Here is a 16,995-nt window from a genome sequence, read left to right on the forward strand (position 1 = left end):
CCGAGCACTGGGAACGCAGCCAGTGCTTCTGACGAACCAGACTGCCCATCTTGTTAAATCTAAATTTATTTAAATTTTAAAAGTAGCCACACGTGCCTCGTGGCAAACATATTGGGCACTGCAGGGTTAGAAGCTGTGCTCAGGGGTCACAGGCAGGCCCTCGGGTCCAAATCCCAGTGTTGCCGCTTCCTGCTGTGTGGCCACAGGCTCTCCTCACCCGCTGTGCTCCCCAATCTGTCAGCAGAAAAGCATGTGGCTGCAAATGGAAAGGCCATGTGCATCACCTGCAGGCAGGGAATCATCTGTTCCTCTAGGTGGCTGGGCCGCCCTTAAGAGGCCCTGGATCTCAAGAGGGACAAACACCCAGGGACAGACCAACAGTCCAAGGTGGGGCAGGAGTGACTGTATGGAACTCCCAACTTTGAGGCAACCTGGGAATTTCCTTGGGGGTGTCAGTCCAGGAAGGCTTCCTGGAAGAGGAGAGGGTGGGGCAGGGTTGGTCTGGAGCTGAGTGGCCAGTCAATGGGTGGGTGGCAGGGCTGTGCCTGAGCAGCCAACCCTGGAGACCGGATTATTTTGAGCCTGATATGAGGGCCCTATGTTTGGCTCCCAGACAGCTTTGCCAGGCCTGGGGTCAGGGTGGGCGGGCCCAATGGGCTGAGCGTTGCTGCATCCCCCCGTTACCAGCTGTCATGACCTCGAGGGAATCAGTTTCTCTCTCTGAGCCTCCAGTTCCTCCCCTGTAAAATGGGGAGAATGATGCTTCTCTGGCAGGGAAGTTGTGAGGATAAAACCAAATGCAGACTGGGAAAGTTCTTTGTAAACACTCGAAGGCTGGGAGAAAGGGGAGCCCTGTTCCTCGAGGGTCCTGGGCCCCCTGCCTGGCCTCTCGCGACGACAACAGATGGTCACAGCTTGGCTGTGGCCCTGACCATGGACACGGGATTGCTGCACTCTCCCCTCCCCCCGTGCACGCCGCCCAGATGGGGTCCACTTGGCCGGCCTCGCTCGGCCTGACCTCCTGCCGTGTGGCATTTGACATATGAGGAGGCTGGGGCCCGAGCACCCCCCATCGCCGCCCCCACCCCCCGGGAGGAGCCACACTGGCGGGGAGGCCTCGCCGCCTCGAGGAGGCGGCTTCCCAAGGGCCCTGATCTCTTTACCATGTGTCCAGCGGCCTTTGATGGGAATTCCATCGCCCCTTTGTCCACTCTCCCAGAGGCCTGGCTAGGGGAAGGCAGAGGGGAGGGAGGTGGAAAAAGGAGGCCAGGCGGGGCCCTTGGGGCAGGGCGCCCCTCAACTCCAGCCAGGGCAGGTGGACCGTGCACACGTAGCCCTCGCAGGGAGCCATCCCCTGTCCAGTCCTGAGTTTTTCCCTGGCTGCACCCCTTGCCATCCTCACCGACCCCTGTGTGATTTAGTTACCCTGAATTTTTCCATTATTTGGACAGAGAGGCAATGTCAAACCTCTTTGCTCATTAGTTCATTCTACAGCATTGTTTATTGTGGGCCAGGCGCTGGCCCAGGTGCCTGGGATGTAATGGGGGACAAAACAGCCCCTACTGTCATGGAGCTTACGTTCCAGTGGGCACACAGCCAGGTAACCAACAGGCGAGAGTCGTAGAGAGTGCCTGGTTGAGGGAGACAGTGTCGGAAGAGGTGGTATTTGAGTAGAGGCCTAAGTGAGGGGGCGAGCCACGGCAAGATCTGGGGACAGAGTGACCCAGGCACAGAGCACAGCCCGACCAGGACCTGAGATGGGAGCTGTGGGAGTGGGAGAGTGGGGGGGTGGGCAGCAGGGAGGGCAGCGTGACTGGAGGGAGATGAGAGAGGGGACTGGAAGCAGGTCACGGGGGACCCGGTGGCCATGGTGTGGACCCTGGCTTTTATTCTGAGTGACGTGGGGGCCACTGGAAGCTTCTGGGGAAGAGAATGACAGGAGCTGATAACATTTTCAAGGATCATTCTGGCATCTGTGTTGCAGATGGACATTGGGGAGTGGGGCTGGCCACTGGGGGTCAGGCGGGATCCAGGTGAGGGAGGACACCGGGGCTGGCCACTGGAGGTCAGGCGGGATCCAGGTGAGGGAGGACACCCGGGCTGGCCACGGGGGTCAGGCGGGATCCAGGTGAGGGAGGACACCCGGGCTGGCCACGGGGGTCAGGCGGGATCCAGGTGAGGGAGGACACCGGGGCTGGCCACTGGAGGTCAGGCGGGATCCAGGTGAGGGAGGACACCGGGGCTGGCCACTGGAGGTCAGGCGGGATCCAGGTGAGGGAGGACACCGGGGCTGGCCACTGGAGGTCAGGCGGGATCCAGGTGAGGGAGGACACCGGGGCTGGCCACTGGGGGTCAGGCGGGATCCAGGTGAGGGAGGACACCGGGGCTGGCCACTGGGGGTCAGGCGGGATCCAGGTGAGGGAGGACACCGGGGCTGGCCACTGGAGGTCAGGCGGGATCCAGGTGAGGACTGACACCGGGGCTGGTCAGGCGGGATCCAGGTGAGGACTGACACCGGGGCTGGTCAGGCGGGATCCAGGTGAGGACTGACACCGGGGCTGGCGGGCAGTGGTTGCCCTGGGGATGTATTTTGAAGCCAGGACCGAATCTGGTCTGCTGGTCTGAGGCAAGAACGACCCACGCAGCTAGGAAGGAGGCTGCTATTTCCTGAGATGCAGGAGAGTGGGGGAGGGGTGGGGGTGGGGGTGGAGGTATCGGAAGGTTGATTTCGGGTGTGTTGATTATGCCAATGACATGCTGGAGGGAGATGTCGGGAAGCAGTTTGGATACACAGTCTGGAGTGTAGGGAAGCACTTCTGAGAACCGTCGGTGCACTGATGATGGGCAGAGCCGAGCGAGTGGCCGAGGTCACCCACGGAGTGAGTGCAGGGCAGGGCAGGGGCACTCAGGACCGTTCCTGGGCCCTCCAAGGTCTGGAGCAGAAGGGGCCAAGGAGGTGGGGCGGGCAGAGGAGGGGAGTGTGTGTGGTAGGGGGTGAGAGAGCCAGGGACCCAAGGAAGGGTTTCCAGAGAGGGGGTGACGGGCTGAGTCCAAGGCTGCTGTGTAAGTAGGACGAGGCCCGAAAACCGCATTTAACAAGGTGGTCTTGAGAGAGAAGCGGGGGTGTGGTGGGTGGGAAGGTCTGGTTGGAATGGTTCAAGAGGGCCTGGAGAGGAGTGAGAACTAGTACCAGAGACAACCTTTTAGCTTGCTGTCTTCCTTTTTAACTTATTTTTTTTTTTGGGTAAAACAAAGCAGGACTAAGGTTACATACACACACCGCCCTTAAGATGGGAGAGAGAAAGGCACATTTGTGGCTGATGAGAATGACCCGACTGAGAGGGAGAAATTGATCTTGCAAGAGAGGGGAGAACTGACGGAGCCTGTCCTTGAACTGGATCCCGCACAAGAGGAAGAGCACATTTCCTGCTCTTGCCACCAGGAGGGACTTTCTCCAGCATCCCCAAGAAGGCAAGGGGTCAGTTAGAGCTGGGGTGGCCAGGGAGGCTGCCTGGAGGAAGCGGGGCTCGGGGAGGGCCTTGAAGGATGGGCAAGACATCGGTGGCACAGGCAAGACGTCCCAGATGGGTGGAAACCTGCTGGAGCGAAGGCCTGCTGGGCAGGGCTGACTCTTCCCGATTTGTTTTTTCTTGGGGGTGGCGGGGGCGGGCGGCTCTTTCAGGCCCTGTGCATTGGGGGAAAGCTGGCTTGCTTTGGATTAGGCCAGTTTTTCCTCCTCTAGAGGGGCTGGAGAGGCCTGAGCAGACAGCAAACAGCAATTTGCAACCAAGACACAGAGCTCACTGCGGCTACAATGACCACACTTGTCCTGCTGACGCTTCCCACTACTGGAAACTCATGGTATGCAGCCCCCAGCCTCGAATTCCCACCCGCCTCCCTTACACCTTTCTCCAGCACCAACGGGGGAGTTTAGGGACAGGGGAGGGCATCGGGATCTCATGGGCAGACCCCTGCTTCTCTCAGGGGCCCACTCCCGGCACCTCCATTTGTACTCCCCCCTTTCTGGTGCCAGTTCTGCCTCCGGAGAGCTGTTTGACTCTGGGCAAGCCGTACCACCTCCCCACGGTTTGGCTTATTGTCTGTAAATAGTCCCTACTTGGGTGGGGTGTTGCGGGGGGCGAACAGGATAACGCCCGCGGACGTGCCCACCGCCGCCTGCCCAGCTCTGGGCTTTCCTTCTGCTCTCGGGGAGCTTCCGCGCTGAAACCTCAGTGAACTCGGGCTCCTGTCCACGTACCCCAAGCCTTCCCACCTGCAGAGACCCAGGTCAGGTGCTGCCCTGACTTCCCCAGTCAGAAACAGCCTCAGCTTTCTCTGCATTTCCAGGCTCCTTTCTGTTGTTGTTCTGACGGCCGTGACCACGTTGACCCCATCTTCCCTGCTAGATGGAAAAGCCTGTGAGGGGGGGTGCAGTTGGATCCGCGTTGCCTCTCTCACAGCTGGCACGCAGTGCCTGGCACACGGGAGGTATCATGGCGCTTGCTGGGTGGACGGACAAGACAATGCGCTTGAAGAGAAAATGGGCTGCAGCCTCCACAACGAGGAGTTTTGTTGTGTCTGACGTCCGTTTGTCCATCCCCTAAACCTTCACTGAGCCCTGCCCAGGCCAGCCCTTTGCCAGGCACCAGAGGGTTTTCCAGGTGGCACCCCGCTATGCTGGGAGCTGTTCTCTGGTCCAGGATGCAGGGAAGGGGTTCCTGTGTGGCGGGTGCACAGGCTGTGGCAGGCGACCAGCGGGCGGGCGGCCCCGTTTCTTCCCCCTCCACGGTAACCGGGGGTGGACATGAGGGGCCAGGACCCCGAGGAGGGGCACAGTCCTGATGGAGCTCTGCCAGGCGGCTAGAGACCCCCCGGGGCACCAGTTGTAAGCAGGAGACAAAAAGCTGCGGACAAAAGGCCTGTGGGAGCCTGGGTGAATAGATTAATGAGATTTCCATCCTGAGGCCCACAATGGGATTCTCCACTCCTGCCCCTTTGTCGCAGACTGAGATAATGGAGCTGGGAGGAGGCCGGCGGGGCAGCCTCTGCCCTGCCCCACTGACAGCCGCCCCGCCCTCCCTGCGTGCCCCCAGGCCCCACCGGCCGGGCCTCGGCCCCTCCCGTGGGTAAAGAACCCAGAGAGAAGTTCCGCAGGAGCCAGAGGGCCTTGAAGGTGGCTTAGGGGCGTCCCTGGGGAGCTGGAGGGGGTTGCACACACTGCTTGGTTGGGGCCCTTCCCACTCCACACTGTATAAAGTGTATTTTAAAGAGTTCCTAGCGGAAAAGAGAAGTTTCAAGTCCACCCATCCTGACTGTTTCAAGAGATGAAGTCAAGCTTAGAGAGGGCCGGTGTCTCGCCCAGGGCACCGGGAGACTGGACACTCAGCGCGGGGTGTCTGCTGCCCCAGGATGCCAGCCTGGGGTAGAGGGGGAGCCCGGGATCTGCGTCAGGCCAGGCCTGGCTCACAGAGCCCGGGCACTGGCCGCGGGAATTGGTACGGCTCCCCCGGGACCTGCGGGCAGCGGGGGCGCAGATGAAACTGGTACATGAGTATTGTGGCCAGTTGTGAAGCCTGAATCCGTTCTAAATCTGATCAGTTCTGGGAGACATCCTAAAAACGAGGGGCGGGCTTTTAAGGAGCCATTACCTTTCTATCCAGTCATTCTCTCTGCAGCTATTTATTGATGGCCCGTGAGCTGGAAGGACTGTTATCTGTGGGGCGGAGTCTAGTGGGGTTCCAGATTCCTTAGGTGCCCGACAGCTCTTGACCCACCTCAAGGGTCCGTGGAGAACGAGCTGCCTTTGGGTGCAAGACTGATCCCCAAACCGGGTGCTTGCAGAAAGACGGGGTTCTCTCCACATCCAGACTGCCACCGGGAACAGTTACAAAGCCCAAATGAGGAACTTCCTGCCCAGCCCGGGGGGCGGGGGTGTCTGCTATCAGATGGCGGGGGCTTCGCAGGTGAGGACAGATTTCCCTTCCTGGGGGCTGTAGACCTCTTAGGCTCGCTCTAGGGGTAGGGCCTTCCAGCTGCCGGCTTGAAGGGTAAGCAGCACTTGGGGCACAGCCACACTCCCAGGCAAATATGGACATTTATTTTGATTGAAATAAATGTTGGCGTAACTGTCTCACGGCCTTGGGTTCTTCCCTGGCTGCCCAGAACGAGGAGCTGAGCCAGGGAGGCAGTGCTCTCAAGTGGCTAAGGACAGGGCTCTGCAGCCACACGGCCGGGGTGGGAATCTTGGCTCCATTATGGAAGAGCTGCGTGACTTTGGGAATGTATTAACCTCTTTGTACCTCAGTCTCCTCATCTATAAAACGGGGACGGTGGTAATTGATAATGGCATTGACTGACGTCATATGAAGCATAGAAGAGAGGCTGGCTCTGCCACCGTGCTGGGTTGGGATGCTGGGAAAGGGCTTGGGGACGGGTCTGCTAGAGCGGAGCTGGACGGCACCTCTCTCACAGGTGTTCATCGGGTTCGCCAACCCAAAGGCGAAGTGACTTGTTCAGGCCACTCAGCAAGGTCGGGTCACTGCTGGCACTCTTAGTTGTACCATTTATCCTACTACTTTCTACCCCATAGATTATACCCTTTAACAGATGGAGAGATTGAAGTTCAGTGAGGTCACACAGGCCGGATTCGACCTAAACTTAACTCAAAAGCCACAGCTTGCTCCCATGTCCCTGGGACATTACCTCACCTCCAGCCCAGCAGATGTAGGAGACTGGAGTGTGACCCATGGACCTGGGAGGGGAGGCAAGGGGTCCTTCTCCTGGGCAAAGTTGTCAGATCCCTCCTGGAGACCCGGGCAGGGGGCTGAGTGCCCGGAGCACGGGGGCTGGGCTGCAAGCAGGCCTGTAACCGGGTGTCTCTGATCTGAGGATCTGAGCAAGGGGGCTGTAAGGCAGCGTGTACAATGGGATGGGGCTATAACTGGCTTGGAAGTGGGGGCAGTGAGACGGGAGGGGAGGAGGACAAGGCTGAGGCTGAGCACTGTGGAGCTCCTGGGCCTGTCAGGAAGCACCCGGCGGGGACAGCTGCGCAGCGCTGATGGTCATCGGGCACAGGGCATATTCGCGTGGGCTTGTAGCTGCGCGTGTCCCGGGGTGCATGCATCGTGTACTCAGGCCCGCGTGACCCGGCATCCTCAGCCTGAAGGGGTAAGGCCAACTCCCCCCTCTAAACCCCTGCCACCCTGTGCCCTCAGGCCCAGCAGGGTCCTTGGGCAGCTCTGTCCAGACCTTGCTCTTTCCCTCGGAAGGGCTTAGAGCAGGGCTTCTTAACCTGTTCTGTTCCACAGACCCCTTTGCCGGTCGGGTGAAACCACACCCCCCTTACCAAGTCCACACTGTCCTGTGTGTGATTTGAAGGCTATATCACACCCGCACCAACACGTCCCCACAAGAGAGTTTTTTTGAATTTCAGTTCAAGCTCACGGACCCCTTGTTAAGAACCCCTGGGTTAGAGGGAGTCAAGATCCAGGGCTATGGAATGAAGTTTGGCAGAAGTTGCTGACCTGGGCCCTGCTCCCCAGGAGATGACTAAGGGATCTCTGGCAGAGGTCATATTGCTGCAGGTAGACAATGCCGCTTTTTTTAAAAGATTTATTTATTTCTCACCCCCTCCCCATTTGTGTTTGCTGCCTGTTCATTGTAGGCTCGTTTTCTTTTTAGGAGGCACCCGAAACCGAACCTGGGACCTCCCATGTGGGAAGCAGGTGCCCAACTGCTTGAGCCACCACTGCTCCCTGCTTGTTGTGTCTCCTTGTTGCAGTATGTCATTGCATCGTCTTATTCGTCTTCTTTCTGAGGCACTGGGAAATGAATCTGGGATCTGCTGTGTGATAGACAGGTGTCCAACTGCTTGAGCCACATACACTTCCTGACAATGCCGATTTAAAGCAGCTCAGAGAAGGGAGAGAGATACGGGCTAGTACCTAGTAGGGGATTCCAGGGTCAAGGAAGGTATTTATGAAGATAAGAGAAAATCAAGCTTGCTGTGGGCATGGAGAAGGGATAATTAATTGATGGGTCAAGGTCCCAGGCTAGGCCAGGGTGGGGTCAAGGGCTGAAGTGGAAGGACCTTCAGACCTCCTGGAATGGAGCATGAACTGATGTAGAAAGGGTGAAAGAGAGGGCAGGAGATTAGGGAGATTTGCCCAATAACTTTTTTTTTCTCCCCTGGCTGAACTGGGAAGAAAATTGCCTGGCGTGGAAGGGCCAGTATTTGAGGGAGTTGTGGCCAAAGATGAAGTGGGCCTGGCTGAACTGCTGTGGCCAGGCTCTGCTGGGGAGGGAGCAGCGAGCAGCCTGGAGAGGGGCTGAGTCCTGGAGATAGAGCACATAGGAAGCTGGGAGGACAGAGGTTTGTGACGGGGTGGGGGGCTCCCGGAGCCCACAGTCTGAGTGGAATGGCCCCGTGATGACCAGGCCTGCCTGTGTGGCCTAGAGGGTGGGGGGCTGGAGTGGAGACCGCTGGAGGCCAGGGCAGGAGCTGGGGGAGAGGGAGCCTGGCTCCAGAGCTGGGGTGCTGCAGGAGGCAAAGGGCGTGTGTGGACCAGGCCCTAACCAGAACCTTCTGGACTGTGTCTGTGTCTATCTGGGAGGGGCCACCCTTCCTCCCCAGCATGCCCACTTTAACATGCTCAGGGTCCTTGCTATCGCCAAGGTCAAACGTCTTCCCGCCGTATTTTTTTTTTAAAGATTTATTTATTCCCTTCCCCCCGCCCCCGATTGTCTGCTCTCTGTGTCCATTCGCTGTGTGTTCTTCTGTGACCACTTCTATCCTTATCAGCAGCACGGGAATCTGTGTTTCTTTTTGTTGCATCACCTTGTTGTGTCAGCTCTCCGTGTGTGCGGTGCCATTTCTGGGCAGGCTGCACTTTCTTTCATGCTGGGCGGCTCTCCCTATGGGGTGCACTCCTTGCACATGGGGCTCCCCTACACAGGGACACCCCTGCGTGGCAGGGCACTCCTTGCGCGCATCAGCGCTGCGCATGGCCAGCTCCACACGGGTCAAGGAGGCCCCGGGGTTTGAACCGCGGACCTCCCATTTGGTAGACGGACGCCCCAACCACTGGGCCAAGTCTGCTTACCTCTCCATATTAATTAAGGACCCAAAACACAGATAATAGAAAAAAAAAATCGGTCTGAGGTCCATGTAATAACATAATCCTTGCATTTGTCTGATTTTGCTGTTACCTTTTAAGACTCTGCTGCCAAGTTGAGAGCCACTTGTGATTTGTGATGTCCCCAGGAGTTATCCCTTTTGCCCCCTCTGTTCTTTGGGGACCCTTCTTGGCAGGAGCTGGAAAGCTGCTCATCTGCCCCCCGGCCGACCTCACTGTCAGCTCTGCTAGTCTCTGCCTTTCCCTCTCAGCACAGTGACCAGTGTCAGCTCTCAGACGGAGGGGAAGCAACTCCAAACAGAACTTGCCTACCTGCCCTTTTTTAAAAAACATATTTTTATTAAAGAGGTTGTGAACTTACAAAACAATCCTGCACATGTGGAATTCCCATGCAACACCTCTCCACCAACACACTACATTGTTGTGGAACATGTTACAGATTGTGAGATATCATCAGACTATTACACTGTGGTGCAGTGTACCATTGGCGTAGTTTTTCCACACCTCCTGTCATGAACACAGAACATCTTTGGCGCTGATGAGAACATTACAGTATTGCTGTCTAGTATAGCCCATAGGTTACACTAATTGTATTTTTCCCATGCTTTTCCACATTCCTACCACCTTGCAGTCGTGATGGACATCTGTCCTAATTCATGGGAGGACATTCTTGTGTTTGTACTATTAACCACTTTTCTTGTTCACCTCTGGGTTCACTGCCTTCTTCAGTCCTCAAGTCTTCTCTGGCCTCCCTGCCTTTTTAAGCTGTAGTCTGATGGCTTAGGCCTTCCCTGGGGTAGCGAGGATGAGAACACCTGGTTTTGTTTCAGGCTGTCCTCTCCCACAGCCCTAGCAGGTAAGGAGAATCAACGAAGCTGGTGGGACTGTCAACAAGCTGTTGCCAGGCCAGCCAGCTGCACAGAAGTTGCATTATTTTCAGCGCCACCTCCACCCCCACCACGCCCCCGCCCCCTGGTAACCTACCGTTTCTGGCTGCTCCCTTCAGGCCTTTAGAGTATGGTTTTGCACTGCACACAAGCCCTACCTCTGTGGGGGCCCTGTGGACACTGGAAGTTTGTCTGTTGATGATGACAGTTTTCTGGAAGGTGGCAATAAAGCGTCTTGAGGAAGGGGGTGGGGCGTATGAGCGAGCATGGCCCTGACTTGCTGACCCCACTGTTTCCATGGTCTGGGATGTCACTCGCCCTCTGGCCTGTCCAGGCAGCTCGGTCCCTCCCCTCTGGGGTCCAGTGAAGTCACCATGTCTTTGGCGAAGGCTTCTCAACCATGACTGACGCTCTCCTGAGCCCGAGCCCATGGCATGCCTCTTTTCTCACCATGCCCCAGGATGTTCTCAGGCTCCTCTACCTGGCTGCACCGTCTTATTTGTATTTCGATCTGCCCCACACCTAGCACAAAACAGTATTTGCTCAACAAAAGTACATTGAAGAAAAAAGACTGAACCCATGAGATTGACTAGCTTGCCTTCTCAAAAGCTTGGGTTTGAAAAATAATCAGCAAAAACCATCTCTGGGTATGCCTAGGAGACCTTATCCTAGATCAGCCCAGCCCCCTGGAGCCCCACGCCTGGACAACACTTCCGCAGGCTCCAAATCCTTTACCAGTGTTCGGGCTCATGCCTTGACTGGCGCTGAGGGATGCTGTAAGAAATAGCCGTGGAACTCTTCCACCGTGTCTACCGCAGGGGTGTTGAGAAGGGCATCACTTATTCCAGCTCACGGCTCTGCTGCCTGAAGTCTACAGGGAAAACTTCTGCTTTCTAGGCCAGGAAAACACTGCTTCTTTCAAGCAGTGGTGGTGTTTTTCACTTTGCAAAGTGAGTCTGATCGCATCTCCCCTTAATTTGGCTACCGGAAGCTGAGAGACAAATTTGTGACCCACTTTATGTGACGGGGCATTGCTGTGTACTGACTCTCCTGTTTTTGGAATGTGATTTCTCTGTTCTGAGTGATCTTTTTGTGTTGGATGTGTTGGGATGAGACACATTTTGGGAAGTGGCAGGTGGCAGCAACGCCCACAGCCAGCAAGCACAGAGCTGGGCCGGGAACTCAGGTGCTCTGACGGCCTCAGGCAGAGGCTGAGAGAAGTGTGCTGCCCCTTGCCTGATCCTTCACTTCATTCCACCAGAGAGTAAGGACCACACGTCCTACCGAGGGCTTGACTGGCATAGCCAGGTCAAAATTAAAACCACTGCCTACAGGGTGGGGTTAGGGCCCTGACTCTGAGCAAAATATTTTCAGATAACTTTAATTCTGGGGTATGAAGGGCAAGGTCAAGTATTGGGAATTTGGTGCCTGGAGGGAGGATGTCCCAGGAGAGGGGCTGGTAGGCGGTGGGGTGCTAGAAACCTAGGCCACCCCATGCGGCAGTCTAAAGGGGACCGGCCCATAGCAGGCGGTGGGTGGGTGCTCAGAGCTCCCGAGGACCTCACCGGCGCTCTCTCTTGCCTGCAGCTCTGTCAAAGATGCACTGGACACCGGAACATGCCCAGCCCCTCAACCAGTGGCCAGAGCAGCACCTGGATGTCTCCTCCACCACCCCGTCGCCGGCCCACAAGTTGGAGTTGCCCCCTGGGGGTCGCCAGCGCTGCCACTATGCTTGGGCGCACGACGACATCTCTGCTCTCACTGCCTCCAACCTCCTCAAACGCTACGCGGAGAAGTACTCAGGAGTCCTGGACTCACCCTACGAGCGCCCGGCCCTGGGCGGCTACGGTGATACTGCTTTCCTCAACGGTGCCAAGGGAGACCCCGAACCCTGGCCAGGGCCGGAGCCACCCTATCCCTTGGCCTCGCTGCACGAGGGCCTCCCGGGTACCAAGGCGGGCAGCGGGGGCGGTTCTGGAGGCCTGGGGGGCTCCCCGGTTTTAGCCGGGAACCTGCCTGAACCCCTCTATGCCGGCAATGCGTGTGGGGGCCCGTCGGCCGCGCCCGAGTACCCGGCGGGCTACGGCGGGGGGTACCTGGCACCCGGTTACTGCGCCCAGACAGGCGCTGCGCTGCCCCCGCCGCCCCCCGCGGCGCTTCTGCAGCCGCCGCCCCCGCCGGGGTACGGCCCCTCGGGGGCGCTGTACAACTACCCCGCGGGGGGCTACGGCGCGCAGCCCGGCTACGCGGGGCTCCCGCCGCCCCCGGCCCCGCCCCCGGCCCCCTACCTGACCCCGGGCCTGGCGGCGCCCACGCCCCTGCCCGCGCCCGCCCCGCCGCGGCCCGCGCCCGCCGCCTACGGCTTCCCGGCCGCCGCCCCCGGCGTGGAGGCCGGGCTCTCGCTGAAGCGCAAGGCCGCCGACGAGGGCGGCGAGGGCCGCTACCGCAAGTACGTCTACGAGCCCGCCAAGGCGCCCGGGGCCGACGGCGCCCCCTACCCTGCCGCGGACAACGGCGAGTGTCGGGGCAACGGGTTCCGGGCGAAGCCGCCGGGAGCCGCCGAGGAGGCCGCGGGCAAGTACGGCGGCGGCGGCGGCGCCATCAAGGTCCTCGGCTCCTCCCCAGGCTACGGCCCGCAACTCGAGCCCTTCGACAAGTTTCCGGAGCGGGCCCCGGCGCCGGCTCCCCGTGGGGGCTTCGCGGTGCCCTCGGGGGAGCCTCCCAAAGGCGTGGACCCGGGGGCCCTGGAGCTGGTGACGAGCAAGATGGTGGACTGCGGGCCCCCGGTGCAGTGGGCCGACGTGGCGGGCCAGGGCGCGCTCAAGGCGGCGCTGGAGGAGGAGCTGGTGTGGCCGCTGCTGAGGCCGCCCGCCTACCCCGGCAGCCCGCGCCCGCCGCGGACCGTGCTGCTCTTCGGGCCGCGCGGCGCGGGGAAGGCGCTGCTGGGCCGCTGCCTCGCCACGCAGCTGGGCGCCACGCTGCTGCGCCTGCGCGGGGCGGCGCTGGCGGCGCCGGGCGCGGCGGAGGGCGCGCGCCTGCTCCAGGCCGCCTTCGCGGCTGCGCGCTGCCGCCCGCCCGCCGTGCTGCTCCTCAGCGAGCTGGACGCGCTGCTCGCCGCCCGGGACGACGGCGCCCCCGTGGGCGCGCTGCAGGCGCCGCTCCTGGCTTGCCTGGACGGCGGCTGCGGCGCGGGGGCCGACAGCGTGCTGGTGGTGGGCACCACCTCGCGGCCCGCGGCCCTGGACGAGGCGACCCGCCGGCGCTTCGCCCTCCGCTTCTACGTGGCGCTGCCTGACAGTCCGGCCCGCGGGCAGATCCTGCAGCGGGCGCTGGCCCAGCAGGGCTGCGCGCTGGGCGAGCGGGAGCTCGCGGCCCTGGTGCAGGGCACCCAGGGCTTCTCAGGGGCCGAGTTGGGGCAGCTGTGCCAGCAGGCAGCGGCCGGGGCGGGCCTCCCGGGGCTGCAGCGCCCCCTCTCCTACAAGGATTTGGAGGCGGCATTAGCCAAGGTGGGTCCTAGGGCATCCCCCAAGGAGCTGGACTCATTCGTGGAGTGGGACAAAATGTACGGCTCCGGACACTGATGGCTTTGCCGGAGGGCGCGGGAGCCGCCGGCCCTGCCTCCCCGCGTCCTCCACTTAGGAGGTGTGTCACTAACCAACCCGGGCTGGGAGGGTGCCAGAGTGGTGAATGTGGGGTGGGGAGGGTGGGTCTGCCGGTGGATTTTTTTATCCGTGGGAAGGAATATGCTTCTGCTAGGCAGATAGATGCCATGTGCGCCGTGTACTCAGGTTTTCCCTATTTATTGTGGACGAGAAGCTCGCCATCCCTGCAGACGGGGCGGACCCGGGATGGGCTGGCACCCCGGGCCTAAGGAGCTCCTGCTCTCTCGCCACAATCCTTCTGTCTCTTCGCTGTCTGTCTGAATAGCTACCCGCCGCCAACCCCCCCCACCCCCACCCCACCCCACCCCACCTCACCCCACCCAGTCTCTTTCTCCGCATTCGCTTAGTTTTCTCTCCCCTTCGCTTTGTGTCTGACCGTCCACCCCCTCCCAAACGGGCCCTGTTTCTCTTTTGCTCCTCCCTTCCTCTCGCCCTCCCCCAGTTCTCCATCTATCACCCTCTGTGCTTCTGTCTCCATCCCGTTCTCTCCAGCTTCCCTCTTTCTCGTGCTCCCTGTGCTTTAACGCCTCTCACTGCCTTCTGTCTCGGATTCAAAGACCTCAGTGTCTCTTCGCAGGAGATCTGGAGGTCCAGGGGCAGAGGAGGAGGGCATTGGGAGTTCCCTCCCATACCATCACCCAGCAGAAACCCTGGGCTGGGGGTGGGGGAGGTCAAGCAAAAAAAAAAAAAACAAACCACCACCACCCAAAGAAGGGTTTTTTTGGTTTGCTTTTGAGGGGAAATCCCAGAAATGTAGCTTGTTTAATATTTTAGGCCTCTTATTTTTTTAAGATGTGTAGAATTTGCTGTTTTTCTTTTTCTTTTGACAACTCAGGAAGAAACTGACCTCCGAAAGAATGTTAGACTTGGGCTGCTCTCCTGTGTGTTCCCGGGCCCTCCCTGCCCCCAGGGGAACAGATTCTCCCAGAAGGCTCAGAAGTGAGACTTGTGGGGAAGGGGAGAGGAAGACCCTGAGGCCTGCACTTAAACCCCTGAGGTCCCTGAGACAGAAGTAGAATGTATTTCTAGGCCTCTCCCCCAGGCCCTTAGTTTGTGGCAGGGATGTGGGGGAGTGGGAAGTCAGATTTGAAAGAGGAGGTAGATACTGCTCCTTTCCTGCTGCTCGCCTCTCTGGACCCCATCCTCAGCTCTTCCTGTGAAGAGTTATCCAGAGTTGGGGATACTCTTGCCCCCTTCCTGCCCCAGACCCAGAAAGAAGGGGAATGGAGGGGACTGTCCAGGCTGGGAGAACGTAGGTGGGAAGGCCCTAGGCAGAAAGTCCCCTTAAAGGTCGTCACATCGACCCCTCGCCTCTGCAGCGGGCCCCTGTACCTTATGCGGAGAGGATTCCCTTGGGGTGAAGACAGCTGGGCTACAAAATCAACGACAGACCTCAACTTTCCCTGTCTCCCATTTGCTGGAAGCTTCTTGAGGAGGGGTGAGCACCCTTGAGGGAGACAGTTCTGGGGGGAGTCCCAGGTCTGGAGCTCCAGGAGCGGTGAAGGAGATGGGTAGGCTGTTTGCCCTTGACACCAGGGTTTATTCTCCATCCCACCTGACTTCCCACCAGAAGCCTAGGCTTGGAGGCCTTCCCTCAGAACCATACTCTCTGCTTCCTACCAGCTTTCCCTTGATAGGGCTGCAGTGGTCTGCCCCAGCCTTCAGGGAGCTCATTTCCCAACTGTGAGCTTTGGGGTGGGGACGTGCCCTCACCCCCACCTCCTTTTCTCTCCCATGCCAGCCTCTCTCCCTGGTCCCTGCCTGGCTCCAGAGCTCCCACAGACTCTGTAGTACCTCCCACTCCGGGCCGGGGGGGTATCCTTGGGTGACATACAGGTGCCAAGGTGCTGAGGTCTGTGCTGGCCTAGGAGTGCTAGCAGGAAAGCTTCTCTGTCCCCCCCCTCCCTCCCTTTCACCCTTGGTCTCTTTCTGACACTCCCCTCCTTGGAGCCAGCCAACTGCAGGCCCCTGGTGCCTCAGAAACAGTGAGCTGCAGGGTCTTGCCTGTGAAAGACCCTCAGAGGGAGTGGGGAGTGCGGGGTTCTCTCAGGTGTGGGTATGGGTATGGGGTGGGTGGGTAGAGGGCATCAGGGAAGTGGGGTTGGGATCCCAGCCTTCCCTTCAAGAAGCAAGCAGCACCGAGGGCACTGAGGAGCTCACTGACGAGACCCAGGGCTCCTACTGCTTCCTGTACTGGGCTCTTCCTGCCCCCCAGGCTTGGGGAACTTTGCACAAGGAGAGAGCCCCCAGTCTACTGGCACCTACCTCGGGGCACTGGGGCGGGGAGGGGAAGGGCAGGTCCAGCTCTGGCAATGTTGGGGGGGGGGCATACCAAAGAATTCAGAGGCAGGGCGTGGGGGAGGGGCAGACTCGGCCAGCTGGTCCTTTCCTCCTGCCTTGATTAGGGGTGGGGGCCCCCTCCTCCAGCTGTAACCATTTCTACCTCATTTTGCTGCGTGTTGTACATGGACGTATTTATCTCCTGTCTGACGATGCTCTGCAGTTGTGGTCTGTCTACCTCAGAAGAGACTGTATTTTAAAAGAGAGTATTACACAGTATTAAAGCCATGACATGTGTTTCCAGAGGACTTCTTGGGGCAGTGGGACGTGGGGAGCCCTCTGGGGGATGCCTGGGCATCCAGTTCTGCCGCTGCCCTGGGTGGCTCTGTGGGAGTTTCTCTTCTCTCAGCAAAGAGTTATTCTGGAACGCCTGTTAACTCTTCACCACAGGGAGTGTCTAGCCGGTGCTGGGCCCTGAGGCTACAGGGTGACAAGCCACTCTCTTGGGCATTAGAAAGCTCAGAAGACCCTCCAGCAATGCTGAGCCCTCAGGCCCAGAACCAGGGCCCACTCATTGCATCCCCAGAGAACTTCGCCATGAGGCAAAGCAGGGCTCCCAAGTTTCTTGAATGAGTGAATGAATGCACAAATGAAGGCGGGGAGGAAAAGGGGACTGAAGAGGAGGAAGGTTCGTCCAGGGTCTGGACGGCAGCCTCTGTTGAACAGAGCCAAGGTTATACTTCCATTCTTTGATGGTGGGAAGGTGAGCAGAGGACAGAGCAGGGTGACAGCTGTGTCCTGGAATTAAGGTCACCTGTGATGCTTTGTCTACCACCAATTGATCAATCCCCAAACTCCATGGCAGCCCATCATAAACTGAGAGATATGAGAAAAGGAGGAACGTCTTGCTGAAGAAGCATCGTGGAGATGGCTGTGAGACGTTTTGCCGCATGATGTTCTGGTACCCCTGAATGCTCTAAAGCAGTATTGTTGAAAATGCCCAAGAGCTCCGGGGCAGCTGTGAGCCCAGGC

The 16,995-nt window shown here is 59.2% G+C and overlaps 1 protein-coding gene across 5 annotated transcripts in view; it reads left to right on the forward strand.

Moving 5' to 3' along the window:
• Window positions 1–16,260, forward strand: part of FIGNL2 (fidgetin like 2) — a 31,066-nt gene extending 14,806 nt beyond the window's left edge. The window contains exons 1-3 of one of the 5 annotated variants that reach the window (XR_011650253.1): window positions 3,169–3,478; window positions 3,743–3,861; window positions 4,348–4,999. Coding sequence is in view for 4 of the 5 variants with exons in the window: in XM_058308197.2 (XP_058164180.1) it covers window positions 7,545–7,779; window positions 11,609–13,602 (2,229 nt within the window). In the remaining variant the exon portion in view is untranslated. Of the gene's footprint in view, window positions 1–3,168; window positions 3,479–3,742; window positions 3,862–4,347; window positions 5,000–5,435; window positions 7,780–11,608 lie in introns of those variants that run through there. The other 4 variants (XM_058308200.2, XM_071218882.1, XM_058308197.2 and 1 more) reach the window with 4 other exon arrangements.
• The last annotated feature ends 735 nt before the right edge of the window (window positions 16,261–16,995 follow it).

Source organism: Dasypus novemcinctus, chromosome 12 (genome assembly GCF_030445035.2).
Source record: "Dasypus novemcinctus isolate mDasNov1 chromosome 12, mDasNov1.1.hap2, whole genome shotgun sequence".
In the NCBI taxonomy this organism is placed as follows: domain Eukaryota; kingdom Metazoa; phylum Chordata; class Mammalia; order Cingulata; family Dasypodidae; genus Dasypus; species Dasypus novemcinctus.